This window comes from Actinia tenebrosa, unplaced genomic scaffold, assembly GCF_029948245.1.
Source record: "Actinia tenebrosa isolate PJP-AT-01 unplaced genomic scaffold, QUT_ActTen_1.0 PGA_scaffold2__45_contigs__length_23673736, whole genome shotgun sequence".
NCBI lineage: Eukaryota > Metazoa > Cnidaria > Anthozoa > Actiniaria > Actiniidae > Actinia > Actinia tenebrosa.
Window position 1 is genome coordinate 14092865 of NW_028292579.1, and position 16576 is coordinate 14109440.

The 16576-nt window shown below is 42.9% G+C and overlaps 1 protein-coding gene and 1 long non-coding RNA gene across 2 annotated transcripts in view; both read left to right on the plus strand.

The window, feature by feature from the left end:
• Nucleotides 1-16576, plus strand: part of LOC148909311 (uncharacterized) — a 55024-nt gene that overhangs the window by 13560 nt on the left and 24888 nt on the right. The window contains exon 3 of the long non-coding RNA XR_016120492.1: nucleotides 2555-2644. This is a non-coding gene — a long non-coding RNA (uncharacterized LOC148909311). The remainder of the gene's footprint in view (nucleotides 1-2554; nucleotides 2645-16576) is intronic.
• Nucleotides 11645-15156, plus strand: LOC148909312 (uncharacterized). The gene is made up of 2 exons (XM_089034575.1): nucleotides 11645-14461; nucleotides 14575-15156. The coding sequence occupies exons 1-2, from the start codon at nucleotides 12074-12076 to the stop codon at nucleotides 14857-14859; spliced, it is 2673 nt and encodes an 890-aa protein (XP_088890701.1). The 5' UTR covers nucleotides 11645-12073; the 3' UTR covers nucleotides 14860-15156.

Genomic DNA, 16576 nt, shown 5'->3' on the forward strand with positions numbered 1-16576 from the left:
CAAGGTCTCATTAATTTTTGAGCTGATTATAGCAGGGCACTAAATTAACGCTTACAAAATGTAGGTGAAATTTTGTATTTAGCACGTGAAAAAAGTTTTACTAGCTAGGTTTTGCAAGTATGGCCACAGTCCAGAAATTGAAGGACTGAAAAGTTTAGAACCCTCTTCAAGTAAAGGTTTTTATTCACTGCTTCTGATCGCTGGTGATTTTAATTTTTTTGCTAATGAAAACGATACTTTCTAGCAAGGATTTGCTAGTGATTTAAAAGTGTCTATTCTTTTTTTTATTTATCTTTTTTAATTTCTATTATTTCTTATTTTTATTATTTATTAATTATTATTAATACCAAAAAAACAAACAAACAAAAACACACACACATTAATAATAAGGTAATAAACAAAAAGAAAAAAGAAAAAGAAAAAGAAACTGCATTCCTATAATATTTATCGATGTTACATTAGAGCTTAGGAAAGAAGACGTAACATTGGCTTCCATTTCCTTGCCATAGCAAGGCCTTCGTTCCCATAATTTTCGATAGAATACAAATATTTTATATATACTGAAAATCTATTCAGAGACGGCTTATTTTCATTTCATCTGCATAGCCAAATGTAGTATCGGGCAGCAAGATAAATGAAATTAATTTGGAGTTCAAAATGTAACTTGTCTGGTATCAGTCCAAAGGCTGTCTATAGTGATTTAAAAGTTCCTTTTATGCTCTGCGTAGTACAGTGGCTCATGAGGGACGTAGAATTTGTGTAAAAACCATTTTTTATTGCAGATCCCAGAATCTGAGAATCCCAGACTCCTCCACAGCATCTGAGATGCCAGATTGCTTCGGAGGTCACCCTGTGTGTTTATTTCTGGGGTTCTGGGATTTGCTTTTAAAAAATGGTTTTAACACTTGAAAAAAATTACTATGTATGTCCCTTACGAGGCACTGTAGCATAGGTATCTCCTGTGTGTTTTTAAGCTTGCTTGCATGAAGGAATCTATTCATTTGAACTGTATTATTTTTGTTTTGGTAACAGTTGGACTTGAATTAGCTCATTTTTCTCGATTTGATATTCTTATGGCTGTCAGAAGATGCTTGATGTTGTATGAGTAAGTAAACCAAAATACGGAAAGCAATTCCATGGTGGCAATGTGTTATGAGCAAGCTTGCATTTCACCTTTGGGGATTTCAATTTCTGCACTTTGTATCACTTGTGTCTGAGTTTGTTAGGTCTCTCTGTTATTTAAGGGGCTTTCTTCGGGTTCACCAGTTTTCTTACGTCTGCTAAACCTGACGCAAAATTCTGATTCAATCTGAATTTGCCGTGCTCTGACTTTCATCAACCCAGAGGTTGTATCAGGTTATCAAAGAAATCTGTAGGCTTTAATAATGTTATTTGCCAAGACATATTTCATTGGATGAGTTTGAACATGATATTGTAAATTATTAGTTTTCAAAAGGGAGGGGGAGAATAGACCATTTCGAGTTCCAAATTACCGCTGTGTTCCTTGATTACAGACTCATTTACTCAGGCTTAGCCTCGTATCAGTGTCTAAATATTCACAAATACCAACGATAAAGTAAAGAATGCCCAACTTCATCAATAAAAACACCTTGAAATTCCACGCACCTTGATTGGGACACATGAATATTCTGCACACAATTGAGGCTAACCCTGCGTAAATGAGTCTGTAATCGAGAAACACAGCGGTAATTTGGAACTCGAAAATGGCATATTGTGTTTTAAATGTTACCTGTAAATTTGATAAGAGCAGATCAGAACCAGCTGCTTTTCATAGTGTTTCATCACATCCTAGTCTTTTGATTGCATAGTAGCTTCGCAACACATAAGCAGGAGTCCAAAATCTAAGAATTCATTTGGATATGGAGGGCCGTAATTTGGATAACTCACTGGCTTAATTAATACGTCACCCTCTTTAAATAAAGTTTATTGATTGATTAATTCTGAAGGGGGAGGGGGCAATATGTATGGAATTCCTTTAGCCAGGGGCCTTGAAGGATTTTGTGATAATTTCTGAAGACAAGGGGGTAAGAAAGTAGATGCCACCCATGGTAGGGATATAGTTATCTTCTGGAAGTACTTAATGGTTGGTTAGACCATAACGGCAAGAGGTCAACAAATTTTATTCTAAACCTTATGATCAAATAAATGGACAAATACAATTTTGAAATTAGATTGAAAAAGCGAGTTAGAGTGTAGGTTCTTTTGATTTGGTCTTCAAAACCTTCAAATTCTGCTATTTGCTAGTGATCTGTCACTAATAGACAACTTGCAGCTCAGCTAATCAGAGCACAGGATCAGATAGATCATTAGTAGAGTTATACTAAAAGACAATAGACGTTTCCTGAATTTGCTTGAATCACCAAAACAATAGCTCCACATCAAGTTTGAACTTCATGGAATACAGTAAATGTATGGACACATCAAGTACAAACTGACTTGGAGCTACATGTATTGTTTCATGGTCTCTCAGGTTAATTTTGGTAAGCTCTATATTGATAAAAGGGTAATGGTCATTTCGATTTTTGATTTATAGATGAACAGTGCTGAGAGAACATTGATACATGTACATGAAACCGAAAAGAGCAAATTTTCGAAGCTGGAACAGTGAAATCAAAAAATCCAGGTAATACTGATTAATTGAATTTGTCTTTATAAGCTTGTAATTTTCACAGAAAACCAGATAGGAGTAAAAGATTGGGCCACCTCATTTCCATCAAAGTTTCAGCATAAAAAGATTTATACCAAACTTAAATAGGTTTTACAGTTTATTTCTTTATTATAAATTACCGATTAATTGAATTTGTCTTTATAAGCTAGTTATTTTCACAGAAAACCAGATAGGGGTAAAAGATTGGGCCACCCCATTTCCATCAAAGTTTCAGCATAAAAAGATTTATACCAAACTTAAATAGTTTTTACAGTTTATTTCTTTATTATAAATTATCTCATAGACTAGCCATCCTTTACAATCCTTTTCTATCTCTAGCCATCCCTAGCCATCCTTGACCCTCTCTAGCCATCCACAGCAATCCCTAACCATCCCTAACCATCCCTAGCCATCCCTAGCCATCCCTAGCCATCCCTAGCCATCCCTATCCATCCCTAGCCATCCCTAGCCATCCCTAGCCATCCCTAGCCATCCCTAGCCATCCCTAGCCATCCCTAGCCATCCCTAGCCATCCCTAGCCCCCTAGTCACCCTTAGTCATCCCTAGTCATCCCTAGCCATCCCTAGCCATCCCTAGCCATCCCTAGCCATCCCTAGCCATCCCTAGCCATCCCTAGCCATCCCTAGCCATCCCTAGCCATCCCTAACCATCCTTAGCCATCCCTAGCCATCTTTTACCATCCCTAGCCATCCCTAGCCATCCCTAGCCATCCCTAGCCATCCTTTACCATCCCTTACCATCCCTTACCATCCCTTACCATCCTCAACCATCCTCAACCATCCCTAGCTATCCCTAGCCATCCTTAGCCATCCCTAGCCATCCCTAGCCATCCCTAGCCATCCCTAGCCATCCCTAGCCATCCTTTACCATCCTTGGCCATCTCTAGCCATCCCTAGCCATCCCTAGGCATCCTTAGTCATCCCTAGCCATCCCTAGCCATCCCTAGCCATCCCTAGCCATCTCTAACCATCCCTAGCTATCCCTAGGCATCCTTAGGCATCCTTAGTCATCCCTAACCATCCCTAGCCATCCCTAGCCATCCCTAGCCATCCCTAGCTATCCCTAGGCATCCTTAGTCATCCCTAACCATCCCTAGCCATCCCTAGCCATCCCTAGCCATCCTTAGCCATCCTTTACCATCCTTAGCCATCCCTAGCCATCCCTAGCCATCCCTAGCCATTCCTAGCCATCCCTAGCCATCCCTAGCCATCCCTAGCCATCCCTAGGTATCCTTAGTCATCCCTAGCCATCCCTAGCCATTCCTAGCCATCCCTACCCATCCCTATCCATCCTTTACCATCCCTAACCATCCTTAGCCATCCCTAGCCATCCCTAGACATCCCTAGCCACCCCTAGACATCCTTTACCATCCTTAGCCATCTCTAGCTATCTCTAGCCATCTCTAGCCATCTCTAGCCATCCCTAGCCATCCCTAGGCATCCTTAGTCATCCCTAGCCATCCCTAGCCATCCCTAGCCATCCCTAGCCATCCCTAGCGATCCCTAGCCATCCTTTACCATCCCTAGCCATCCCTAGCCATCCCTAGCCATCCCTAGCCATCCCTAGCCATCCCTAGTCATCCCTAGCCATCCCTAGCCATCCCTAGCCATCCCTAGCCATCCCTATCCATCCCTAGCCATCCCTAGCCATCCCTAGCCATCCCTAGCCATGCCTAGCCATCCCTAGGTATCCTTAGTCATCCATAGCCATCCCTAGGCATTCCTAGCCATTCCTAGCCATCCTTTACCATCCCTAACCATCCCTAGCCATCCCTAGCCATCCCTAGCCATCCCTAGCCATCCCTAGCCATCCCTAGCCATCCCTAGGCATCCCTTACCATCCTTTACCATCCCTTACCATCCCTTACCATCCCTTACCATCCTCAACCATCCTCAACCATCCCTAGCTATCCCTAGCCATCCCTAGCCATCCCTAGCCATCCCTAGCCATCCCTAGCCATCCTTTACCATCCTTGGCCATCTCTAGCCATCCCTAGCCATCCCTAGGCATCCTTATCCATCCCTAGCCATCCCTAACCATCCCTAGCTATCCCTAGCCATCCCTAGCCATCTCTAACCATCCCTAGCTATCCCTAGGCATCCTTAGGCATCCTTAGTCATCCCTAACCATCCCTAGCCATCCCTAGCCATCTCTAACCATCCCTAGCTATCCCTAGGCATCCTTAGTCATCCCTAACCATCCCTAGCCATCCCTAGCCATCCCTAGCCATCCCTAGCCATCCTTTACCATCCCTAGCCATCCCTAGCCATCCCTAGCCATCCCTAGCCATCCCTAGCCATCCCTAGGTATCCTTAGTCATCCCTAGCCATCCCTAGCCATTCCTAGCCATCCCTAGCCATCCGTAGCCATCCTTTACCATCCCTAACCATCCTTAGCCATCCCTAGCCATCCCTAGCCATCCCTAGCCATCTCTAGCCATCCCTAGCCATCCCTAGGCATCCTTAGTCATCCCTAGCCATCCCTAGCCATCCCTAGCCATCCCTAGCCATCCCTAGCCATCCCTAGCGATCCCTAGCCATCCTTTACCATCCCTAGCCATCCCTAGCCATCCCTAGTCATCCCTAGCCATCCCTAGTCATCCCTAGCCATCCCTAGCCATCCCTAGCCATCCCTAGCCATCCCTAGCCATCCCTAGCCATCCCTAGCCATCCCTAGCCATCCCTAGCCATCCCTAGCCATCCCTAGGCATCCCTAGCCATCCCTAGGTATCCTTAGTCATCCATAGCCATCCCTAGGCATTCCTAGCCATCCCTAGCCATCCTTTACCATCCCTAACCATCCCTATCCATCCCTAGCCATCCTTTACCATCCTTTACCATCTTTTACCATCCCTAGCCATCCCTAGCCATCCCTAGCCATCCCTAGGTATCCTTAGTCATCCATAGCCATCCCTAGGCATTCCTAGCCATTCCTAGCCATCCTTTACCATCCCTAGCCATCCCTAGCCATCCCTAGGCATCCCTTACCATCCTTTACCGTCCCTTACCATCCCTTACCATCCCTTACCATCCTCAACCATCCTCAACCATCCTCAACCATCCCTAGCTATCCCTAGCCATCCTTAGCCATCCCTAGCCATCCCTAGCCATCCCTAGCCATCCTTTACCATCCTTGGCCATCTCTAGCCATCCCTAGCCATCCCTAGGCATCCTTAGTCATCCCTAGCCATCCCTAACCATCCCTAGCTATCCCTAGCCATCCCTAGCCATCACTAACCATCCCTAGCAATCCCTAGCCATCCTTAGGCATCCTTAGTCATCCCTAACCATCCCTAGCCATCCCTAGCCATCTCTAACCATCCCTAGCTATCCCTAGGCATCCTTAGTCATCCCTAACCATCCCTAGCCATCCCTAGCCATCCCTAGCCATCCCTAGCCATCCCTAGCCATCCTTTACCATCCTTAGCCATCCCTAGCCATCCCTAGCCATCCCTAGCCATCCCTAGCCATCCCTAGCCATCCCTAGCCATCCCTAGCCATCCCTAGCCATCCCTAGGTATCCTTAGTCATCCATAGCCATCCCTAGCCATTCCTAGCCATACCTAGCCATCCTTTACCATCCCTAACCATCCCTAGCCATCCCTAGCCATCCCTAGCCATCCTTTACCATCCTTTACCATCTTTTACCATCCCTAGCCATCGCTAACCATCCCTAGCTATCCCTAGCCATCCCTATCCATCCCTAGCCATCCCTAGCCATCCCTAGCCATCCCTAGCCATCCTTAGCCATCCCTAGCCATCCCTAGCCATCCTTAGTCATCCTTAGTCATCCCTAGCCATCCCTAGCCATCCTTTAACATCCCTTACCATCCTTAGCCATCCCTAACCATCCTCTACCATCCCTAGCCATCCCTAGCCATCCCTAGCCATCCCTAGCCATCGCTAGCCATCCCTAGCCATCCCTAGCCATCACTAGGCATCCTTAGGCATCCGTACTTATCCCTAGCCATCCCTAGCCATCCCTAGCCATCCTTTACCATCCCTAACCATCCTTAGCCATCTCGTACCATTTCGTACCATCCCTAGCCATCCCTAGTCATCCCTAGTCATCCCTAGCCATCCTTAGCCATCCCTAGCCATCCCTAGCCGTCCCTAGCCGTCCCTAGCCGTCCCTAGCCGTCCCTAGCCGTCCCTAGCCGTCCCTAGCCGTCCCTAGCTATCCCTAGCCATCCTTTACCATCCCTAGCCATCCCTAGCCATCCCTAGTCATCCCTAGCCATCCCTAGTCATCCCTAGCCATCCCTAGCCGTCCCTAGCTATCCCTAGCCATCCTTTACCATCCCTAGCCATCCCTAGCCATCCCTAGTCATCCCTAGCCATCCCTAGTCATCCCTAGCCATCCCTAGCCATCCCTAGCCATCCCTAGCCATCCCTAGCCATCCCTAACCATACCTAGCCATCATTTACCATCCCTAACCATCCTTAGCCATCTCTAACCATCACTAGCTATCCCTAGCCATCCCTAGTCATCCCTAGTCATCCCTAGCCATCCCTAGCCATCCCTAGCCATCCCTAGCCATCCCTAGCCATCTTTTATCTTCCCTAGCCATCCTTTGTCATGGCTAGGGATGGCTAGGGATGGTAAAGGATGGCTAGGGGTTGTAAAGAATGGTTAGAGATGCTAGGAATAGCTAGGGATGGTAAAGGATGGCTGGAGAAAGGAAAGGATGGCTAGGGATTGCTTGAGAAGGTCAAGGATGACTTGGGATGGTTGAAGGATGGCTAGGTATGGTTAAGGATGGCTTGAGATGGTAAAGGATGGGTAGGGGTGCTAGAGTATATGACGAAAACTAGCTAGCGAGAATAATTATTGAGAAACGAGATAGCAAGAATTGAGTGGGAAAAAATAGCTAGCAAATAATCAAGGCACAAAATGTTGCTAGGAAGTTCTTTATCATAAATAAAACTTATAGCGTGAATAGAACAAGAACTAGTGATTACTGAGCCTAAAAGATAAAAATTTGAACACCTAATTTTTATATTTCCAACCTGTAATAATTAATCTGAACTAACAAAAAAAAAACCATTTAAATGTAAATGTTAATAAGATGTTAGGCTAAGGTTTTAACCTTTTTATGAGAACCTGTTTTAGGTTAATATTACAAAGCCAGTTCTTTTTTTTATGAAATAGAGACAAAACTAAGAATTCATAAATCTAGCCTGTCTCACCGTTCTCTTTTCAAAGATATAAACATTTATAATATCAATATGCAAATGAGATTATGTAAATTCAAGACGAATTTATTATACAAAAATGCTGTTGGAAAGTACTGCTGTTTTTTCATTTGCAAATCATCCTTACAACTGAAATATATGGCTCTGTACTCTTTTGGGTTATTTCACTTCAGAACACTTGTTGTAGATCACACTGCAAAGTTTAACACATTCTGGAAATTACGTCATCTCATTTGCATATTGATATTTCAAATATCTATATATCTGAAAAGAGAAGACCACTAACAAAAATACTGCAACCATACTACTACACTGTTCACATATAAGTGATTTTGAAAATAATTTTTTTTCCTTGATATGCACTTTAAGCTTTCTAGTTCTGATTAAGCAAATGAGCAATTTGAATGATTTTCATTTTTTGTAGCTTTTAAATCCATAATTATTTTCAATGTAGATTAGCGCTCTCTCACGACCTAGCATCTTATTTTCACTTTCCTTTTAGGACCCTAGCCCACTCAGACATCTCTTTCAGGTAACCCGGTCGTTTCTGCCACTAGGGTCTTTTTTCCTTCAAAATCAAAGGTTGTCAAAATGCCCTTAAATGAGGAAAAGGAAGCATTTAGACTACAGTTAAAAAAATTTAACAGATATTACAAACTAGTGATTACAAACTAGTGATTGGCCAACAACCAGCGCTGGAACAGATCAGTAATCATGTGAATTGTTTCGTTATTCAAATGAAAAACCCGATTCGATCTTCCTAGTGGAACCTGCTTTTCAGTGACACCAAGAATCTTGTCAAAGCTGACCCAGATCTCGTCAGGAGGGTTAGGCCACTTGAAACCAACTGACGGACCTCTGTTGTTTGCCATAAAGGAAATTCAGACGTCGTGGTCTTTGATGTTGACCTCCAACACTGTTCCAATGTACCAGTTCTTGTGGTACACAGCAGCAACCCAGTCACCACTGTGGCTTTATAAGAATTGCTAAATATACATAACTACAATAGTCAATGTCTGTAGTACCTGCTAGATTGAGAGACTTTGTTCGGTTCTTCTTCTGACCACATGCTGAATCAACATTTGCCATCAGCAAAACAATTTCCACAGAAGCAGGATGTGTTTCTTATACCAAAATTCCCATCGATTTTGGGATGAGCTATTACTGAGTGAACCTTCATAGTGCCGAGCACTGCACGTAAAACACCAACCGCTTCGATGCCGGCTTGGGCAACCTGACAGTCCTCCTTTGATACAAATAGATATTTAATGATGCTGTGGCTTGTTTGCGTTTGAGCCCAGGAAAAGAAGTCGTTTGAGTCCTGGATGGTGGCTTTGTGCCCCCAACACCATTGCAGGGCCCCTTTCCATGGCCTGCTTCAAAAAAATTTCATGAAGCGGACACTCCAAATTCCTCGTTGCGCTGAGGCAATATTAGTCCAGTTGCTTAGGCCCAAAAAATGCTAAAATCGTGACCGAGGTGACTAAAGCACCAAACTTGGCAAAGAACTTCGTTTTGATGTAACAAACGATTTCAGAAGGGGTGCCCAGTGAAACGAGGTCGGGGGGTCTGATTTCACTCCAAAAGGGGGAGGGGTGGGGTATTTCTCTTTAACTCGCTATATAAAGTAGTAAATATATAAATAAAAGCCATACGGTAATGATAAAGTTGATGAATAGTCTTCCTCATTAAAATAAACAATTTAAAAGGGATATCCAGTGGTTTGGGGATGGGAGGGAAGGGGTAATGGCTTTTTGGGGGAAGGGGTGGGAGAGTTTCTTCAGGAAGGGTTTCGTATAAGTACTGCTAAAGAATATTTATTTTTACAGTAATTTCTCTTAGAATACATCAAGCTATTAAATATTTTCTTGGAAAAAAAGTTTTAAAAATTATACTGCAAATTAAAGTTATGAGTATTTTTCATCAAATAATGTGAAGCTGCAGTAAACTGGTCAGCAGAGTTTCTCTACAAATCACAAACTAAGGCGGCCATTTTGTCTTTTTAACTGATCGTGATCGTCACTACACAGACTGTAAAGTTTCAAAATTAACCTTGAAAAATTGCTCGTGTTAGAGCATTATTTTCATTAAACAATCTCTTATTTACTTCTAAGGTAAGATACATGATTTTTGGTTGACTCGTTTAAGAATTTGACATTATTTTTTTGGTCAGACTACTTTTAGCAGACGAACTTGAAAATATTTTTTTGCACCTGATTGCATTTGCCTAGTTAAATAAGGTAGAGTGATTGCACTTAACCTCTTAAATAATAATTGATTATTAGTGTGTAATAGCTTAGTGTAATCACTCTAAATGAATAGTTCCAAGTTAATGCTGACAAACCAGCAGAATTATTATAATTTATTGATATTTTATCCAGCAATTCATGCCTGTATGGACTGGTCATTGTGTTGCATATGTCAAGAAAAACGGCCTTCAGAGCCACTACGATGCCCTCTTAATAGCTTTCATGATGGCACTGCTTTGAATGCATATGAAACATTTCTGCATACCGTATCTCAGTTTAGAGAAGCCAATTCCTTACCTATAAAATTGGCATTCAAAGACGATGATGAGAATGCCCAATGCCTTATTAACAACAAAGCCAGTTGGCACAAATCATGTCATTTAAAGTTTTCAAAAACAAAGCTGGATAAAGCTTTGTCAGCACAGAAAAGAAAAAGTGACGATGGTGGCGCCGAAACTGACAGAAGAGCGTCAAAACGTCATGCTTGTGACAAGGATGTCTGTATCTTCTGTGGAGATGGAAATGAAGACCTCCATCAAGTGACGACTTTTACAGTAGATGAGACAGTGAAAATGATGGCCACAGAGCTTGAGGACGTCGAGCTGTTATCCAAATTGGCTGGCACAGATATGATTGCAAGCGAAGCGAAATATCACCGAAATTGCATGAGGTCTTTCAAGAACCGATACAGGTCGCTGCTGCAAAAGGGTACTGCTGAAAATTCCTCTGGTGAAAGCGAATTAATTGCTGAAGCACGAGCCTTCTCGGAACTGATATCATATATGGAATATTCAGCAGAAAATGGCGTTCGTATCTTTAAGCTTTCTGACCTCCATCAGCTCTATGTTAAGCGTCTGCAGGCATTCGACATCGTCAAGACTGTAAACAAGACCCGTCTGAAGAATCAAATTCTTGGACACTTTTGTGAAGATCTCAAGGAGCAGTCAGATGGTAGAAATGTTATCTTAATTTTCAGTGATGCTCTAAAATCACTTTTGAAAAGGGAGCTAGAATCACGAGACTTTCAGTCAGAGGCCCTGGATTTCACGAGTGTGGCAAAACTAATCAGAAGAGAAATGTTTGAAAATGATGGTTTTCAGTTCTCAGGGACCTTCACGCAAGGATGTCAATTTGACAGCGTACCACCCAACTTGTTATATTTTGTATCCCTGCTCTTAAATGGGCCTAACATCCAAGATCAACCCTCAGATGTTTCACAAGCATGTCTAACAATTGCGCAGATGATAATTTTTAATTCCAAGAAAGGCGCCTCTCAAGCAAGTAAAAAGAAACGCCATTCCAGATCACGAGAACCGCCACTCCCTATATATGTGGGTTTGAATATTCATACTCTTACCAGAAGTAGAATGCTGGTTGATAGCCTGTACCAATTAGGCCTAAGTGTTTCCTACGACAGGGTTACAGAGATTATAAATGGATTAGCATCATCAGTTTGTAGACAGTTTAGAGCTGAAAACATTGTTTGCCCCTCAAATCTACGTCGTGGACTTTACACAGTTGGGGCACTTGACAATATCGATCACAACCCTTCTTCGACCACATCGCAAGGTTCTTTTCATGGCACTGCTTTAAGCGTGTTTCAATTTCCAACTGAGGGTAAACCAGGGATATCGAGACCTGCAGTATCTCTGTCAGAAGAAGATCTTGAAAAAGATTTTACACTTCCTGACAACTATGCGACGGTGCCAGCAGTTAATATCAATACTTCCAAAATTACTCTTAACACCAGAAATAACAATCCACATGAAACCAATGGAAACCTCATTGGTGAAGTTCAACAAGAAAAGTGCTGGATTGAACAAAGTATTTCTCTCTTAGAAAGCAATCTTGTCAAGGGTAGCTTTGTATCATGGTCAGGCTATCACGCTGCGCTAATAGAGTCAAGCAAAGAACACCCTGCTATATCTAGTCTTCTACCAATGTTCAATGAAAAAGCCGCATCGGTATCAATGATAAAGCATGGTATGGATCTCTTGCGTAACACAACATCGTTTCTTAATCCAGACCAGGTTCCTGTACTGACAATTGATCAACCACTTTACGCCATTTCAAAGTATATTCAGTGGCAATGGCCGGACAGATATGGCGAAAATATGTATGTAACAATGCTAGGCGGCCTTCACATTGAAATGGCTCTGTGGGCCCTATGCGGCGATCTACTCGATGGGTCTGGTTGGACCAGTGCGCTAACAGAAGCCGGAGTTGCGTCGTCTGGAACGTCAGAATCCTTCTTAAAAGTGTCTCACCTAGCACGAACGAGACATGCTCATCAGGTCACAGTGGTTGCTCTTTTCAAGCTGCAGAGAGATGCATTTCGATCAGCAGAAGATTTTGATGATGAAGATTCATTTGCGTCATGGAGGTCCAATATGATGAAGAAGAGTCCTACCTTTCAGTTCTGGGATATTATAATGCAACTGGAAATCAAGATCCTGGTGTTTATAAAAGCTCACCGCGAAAGGAAGTTTGATCTTTTTGTAGAAGTACTGGAGGCATTAACCCCGTGGTTTTTTGCGTTAGACCATGTGAACTATTCCCGATGGGTGCCCGTCTTCATTCAAGATATGAAGTTATTGCCAGATGAAATCAAGCAGCAGCTGTCACAGTTTTGGGTTATCCAGAAAACTGCGAAGAAGTTCTCTTCCATTCCAGTTGACCAAGCACACGAGCAAAATAATGCTCTTGTTAAGGGTTCTGGGGGAGCCGTTGGGTTGACAGAAAACCCTGGAGCCTTTGCCAGATGGATGGTTTCAGGTCCTGAGCTGGCTAGACTTCTCAAGGAGTTTGAAGTAGACCTGCCTTATTACGATGATAATGAAGAAGAAAGTAGCTACGCCCATCATGATCAAGGCCTCTCCTCGCAGAAACTTTTTCAAAAGCAAGTGAAAAACCTCTCTGCCACTATCTCTGAAATGGGTAATCCCTTCATCGATGATTCTCCTGAACTTATCGCTTTAGACTCTCGCGACTGTGCAAACGAATCTGTTGCGATAACTGTGCGCACAATCGAAGATATGGGATCCGCGAAATACAAGGATTATGTCCACAATGTGATCGTAGAGAAGAAGGTGTCTATAAACGACCCGATCAAGAAGAATTCCTTACCTTTGTTCAAGCGCCAGAAACCAAAAACCTCCTCCAAAACATCGAAGGAATTGTCTGTACTTAAAAGCGATTGTAGCTTGTTCAGTCGACTATATATTGCCAGTCAGAACCGGGATGGAGACCTTGAAGATTTCTTCAAACACGAGAACCAGCCATATCCACCATCATTGTCTCAGTTTGGTAAAATGCGCTTCGGCAAGAAGTCAGATCTTCTAAAATGCCTTGAAGTACCATCACAGCAAGACCCGCCAGCCAGTTATGATACAAAAATCTTTGATGGTGCTGCTCTTGTCCATGCATTGCTACCTGGGCCGGCGTCTACGTTTTCACAGTATGTCGAAAGAGTATTTTTACCTTTCTTAACTCGGGAGCTTCATTCGTCAAAGCGAGTTGATGTCGTTTGGGATGAGTACCGTTCTGATAGTTTAAAAGAGGCCACACGAGAGAAACGAGGTCAAGGCAGAAGAAAGAAAGTTGGAGGGAATACCAAACTTCCTCGAGACTGGAAAAACTTTCTTCTTGATTCGACAAATAAGGAAGAACTCTTTGCACTTTTGTCAGAGCGAGTTGGAAGCTTTGTTTGCCCATATGAAGGCAAGAAGATCTATATCACCTCAGGAGTGAATGTCACGTCAGGTGGGGAGAGTGTCATGCAGGTGTGTGACCAGGAAGAAGCTGACACGAGGATAGTTGTACACATCCTGGACGCCCTAAGAAACGGCGAGAAATCCATTTTTGTTCGCACAGTCGATACTGATGTTATCGTAATCATTGCTGGACATTTTTATCAGTTGATGAGAAGTTATGGCCCTCTTGATATTTGGGTTGGCTTTGGCATGGGAAAGTACTATCGGTGCTACCATATTAATGCTATCTGCGAGAAGCTTGGTGAGAGAAAGGCTAATGCCCTACCACTCTTCCATGCCTTTACAGGCTGTGATACGACTTCATCGTTTTCTGGTAGGGGGAAGCAGACTGCTTGGGGGGCTTGGAAATCATATGAAGAAGCAACCGATGCATTCATTCATATTAAGGAGAATCCATTTGATGCCATCGACATAATGTCACCCCATTTCAAGACTCTTGAACGTCTCACTGTGGTCATGTATGACAAATCAAGCTCAACCAGTTGTGTCAATGAATCACGGCGTCACCTGTTCACCAAGCAAAACCGAAACTTGGAACATATTCCACCAACACAGGTAAGAAGACAAGTACAAGAGGTTTTGCTGCTCGTAACTGACTAGCTGCATTAGTTTTTGAGAAATACATCACTTGGTCTTAAATAATTAATTTGACTTTTAATCATATTAAGGAAGCGTTGTTACAGCACACACGAAGAGCTATTTACCAGGGAGGGATTTGGACAACTTGTATGGAGGCCCAGCAGAACATTCCCCCGCCAGAAGGCTGGGGGTGGACCATGAAGAAGACTTGGGATCCTGTTTGGAGTGCACTGCCCGATGCGTCAAAAGCCTGCGCCGAGCTGCTGAGATGTGGATGCAAAAAAGGCTGCAGTAACCGATGCAAATGTGTGAAGTCGAATCTCTCGTGCACAGAGCTTTGTTATTGCTCCGCTGGGTGCACCAATACTAGCTAACCTGTAATATGATGAGGTAAGCTTTCCTTCTCGATCTAACAGGTCCAGATCATATCCCTCCAGCCATGCAGCATGTCCCGAATGCTTCACAGCAAATAACATTGAGTGATATGTAAGACCCAAAACTATCTTGCGTTGAAAAGATATCTTAATTAGTAGATTGAAAAGGTATATTTCAAGAAGAAAATGTCTCATACCCTCCCCTCTAAAAAACATTCCCCTCCACTCCCATCCCAAAACCAATGGATATCCCTTTTAAATTGTTTATTTTAATGAGGAGCTATTCATCAACTTTATCATTACCGTATGGCTTTTATTTATATTTTTACTACTTTATATAGACAGTTTTAGGAAATACCCTCAAACTTTTGGAGTGAAATCAGCCCCCCCCCCCCCCGACCTCATATGACTAATCAGTCCTTTGTAAATCGTTTCTTAGATCAAAACGAAGATCTGTACACGAGTTGAGTGCTTAAATTACTATTTCAAAGAATTTAATATATTCAATTTACTTTATATAGCGAGTTTAAAAGAAATACCCCACCCCTCCCCCCTTTTGGAGTGAAATCAGACCCCCCCGACCTCATATGACTAATCAGTCCTTTGTAAATCGTTTCTTAGATCAAAACGAAGCTCTGTACATGGAGTTGAGTGCTTAAATTACTATTTCAAAGAATTTAATATATTCAATTTACTTTATATAGCAAGTTTAAGAGAAATACCCCACCCCTCCCCCTTTTGGAGTGAAATCAGACCCCCCGACCTCGTTTCACTGGGCACCCCTTCTGAAATCGTTTGTTACATCAAAACGAAGTTCTGTGCCAAATTTGGTGCTTTAGTCACCTCGGTCACGATTTAAGCATTAAGCTACTGGACTATATATGGAATATGGTCTTGTTTCTATACTGCGAGGTCGGGCTGTCTGTTAAGTAGTGAACAAACTTCAAGTTTGGAAGGACTGCTTTTATCTCTGGAATCAGGTTTCGCAGTATTGCATACACAGTTCCACTATTATGGCCCATCTCATCAGAAATAAAAACAGTGCTTTTGTGGCAGAGAACGTCTTCCTTGATGGGATCTTTATAATAGCATACTTCGGGATGCAGTGTTACTTGTGTTGCATTCCAGTATGCCGACTGCACCTCGTCAACTGATTGACAAGAGTATTTCTCTGCAAAATCCATCTGGACGATAATATTGTCTTTGGGTAAATTGGACTTCAGCTCTTTTACCTGGCTAGACTGGATTTTGATGGGGTTGGCGTGTTGTCAGAATTCTTCCTTCTCTGCCTTGAAGATCTTGATAAACTCAGACTTCGTAACTTCGTAAATTCCACGATCTTCATTTTCTTCTTTCTGTCGGCTACTTCCACGCGCTTCCACTGGTTGTATTTTACTTGAGCTGTTCAATTAGCAAGAAGGCCATTGATTGAATCCTGTTCCGTATGCCTCATGAAAGCATCTGGACTGCTCTGTACCTTGATACCCATCGCCATAAGACAGCGAAGTTTCAGGGCCAGATTTTGGTGGCGTATACAGAGGCATGTGTTACGAGAAGAAAACGAGGATGTGAGAATATAGTTAGGACGAAGTTTACAGAAAAGAGATAAAGAGATCTTCAAATCTGGATTTTTGGATTTGAATTTCTCATAAACGTTTCCAAGGTAATGGATCTGGATCTTTTCCCCTTCATGCTTTTTAAAATCAGCTTTCCTTGG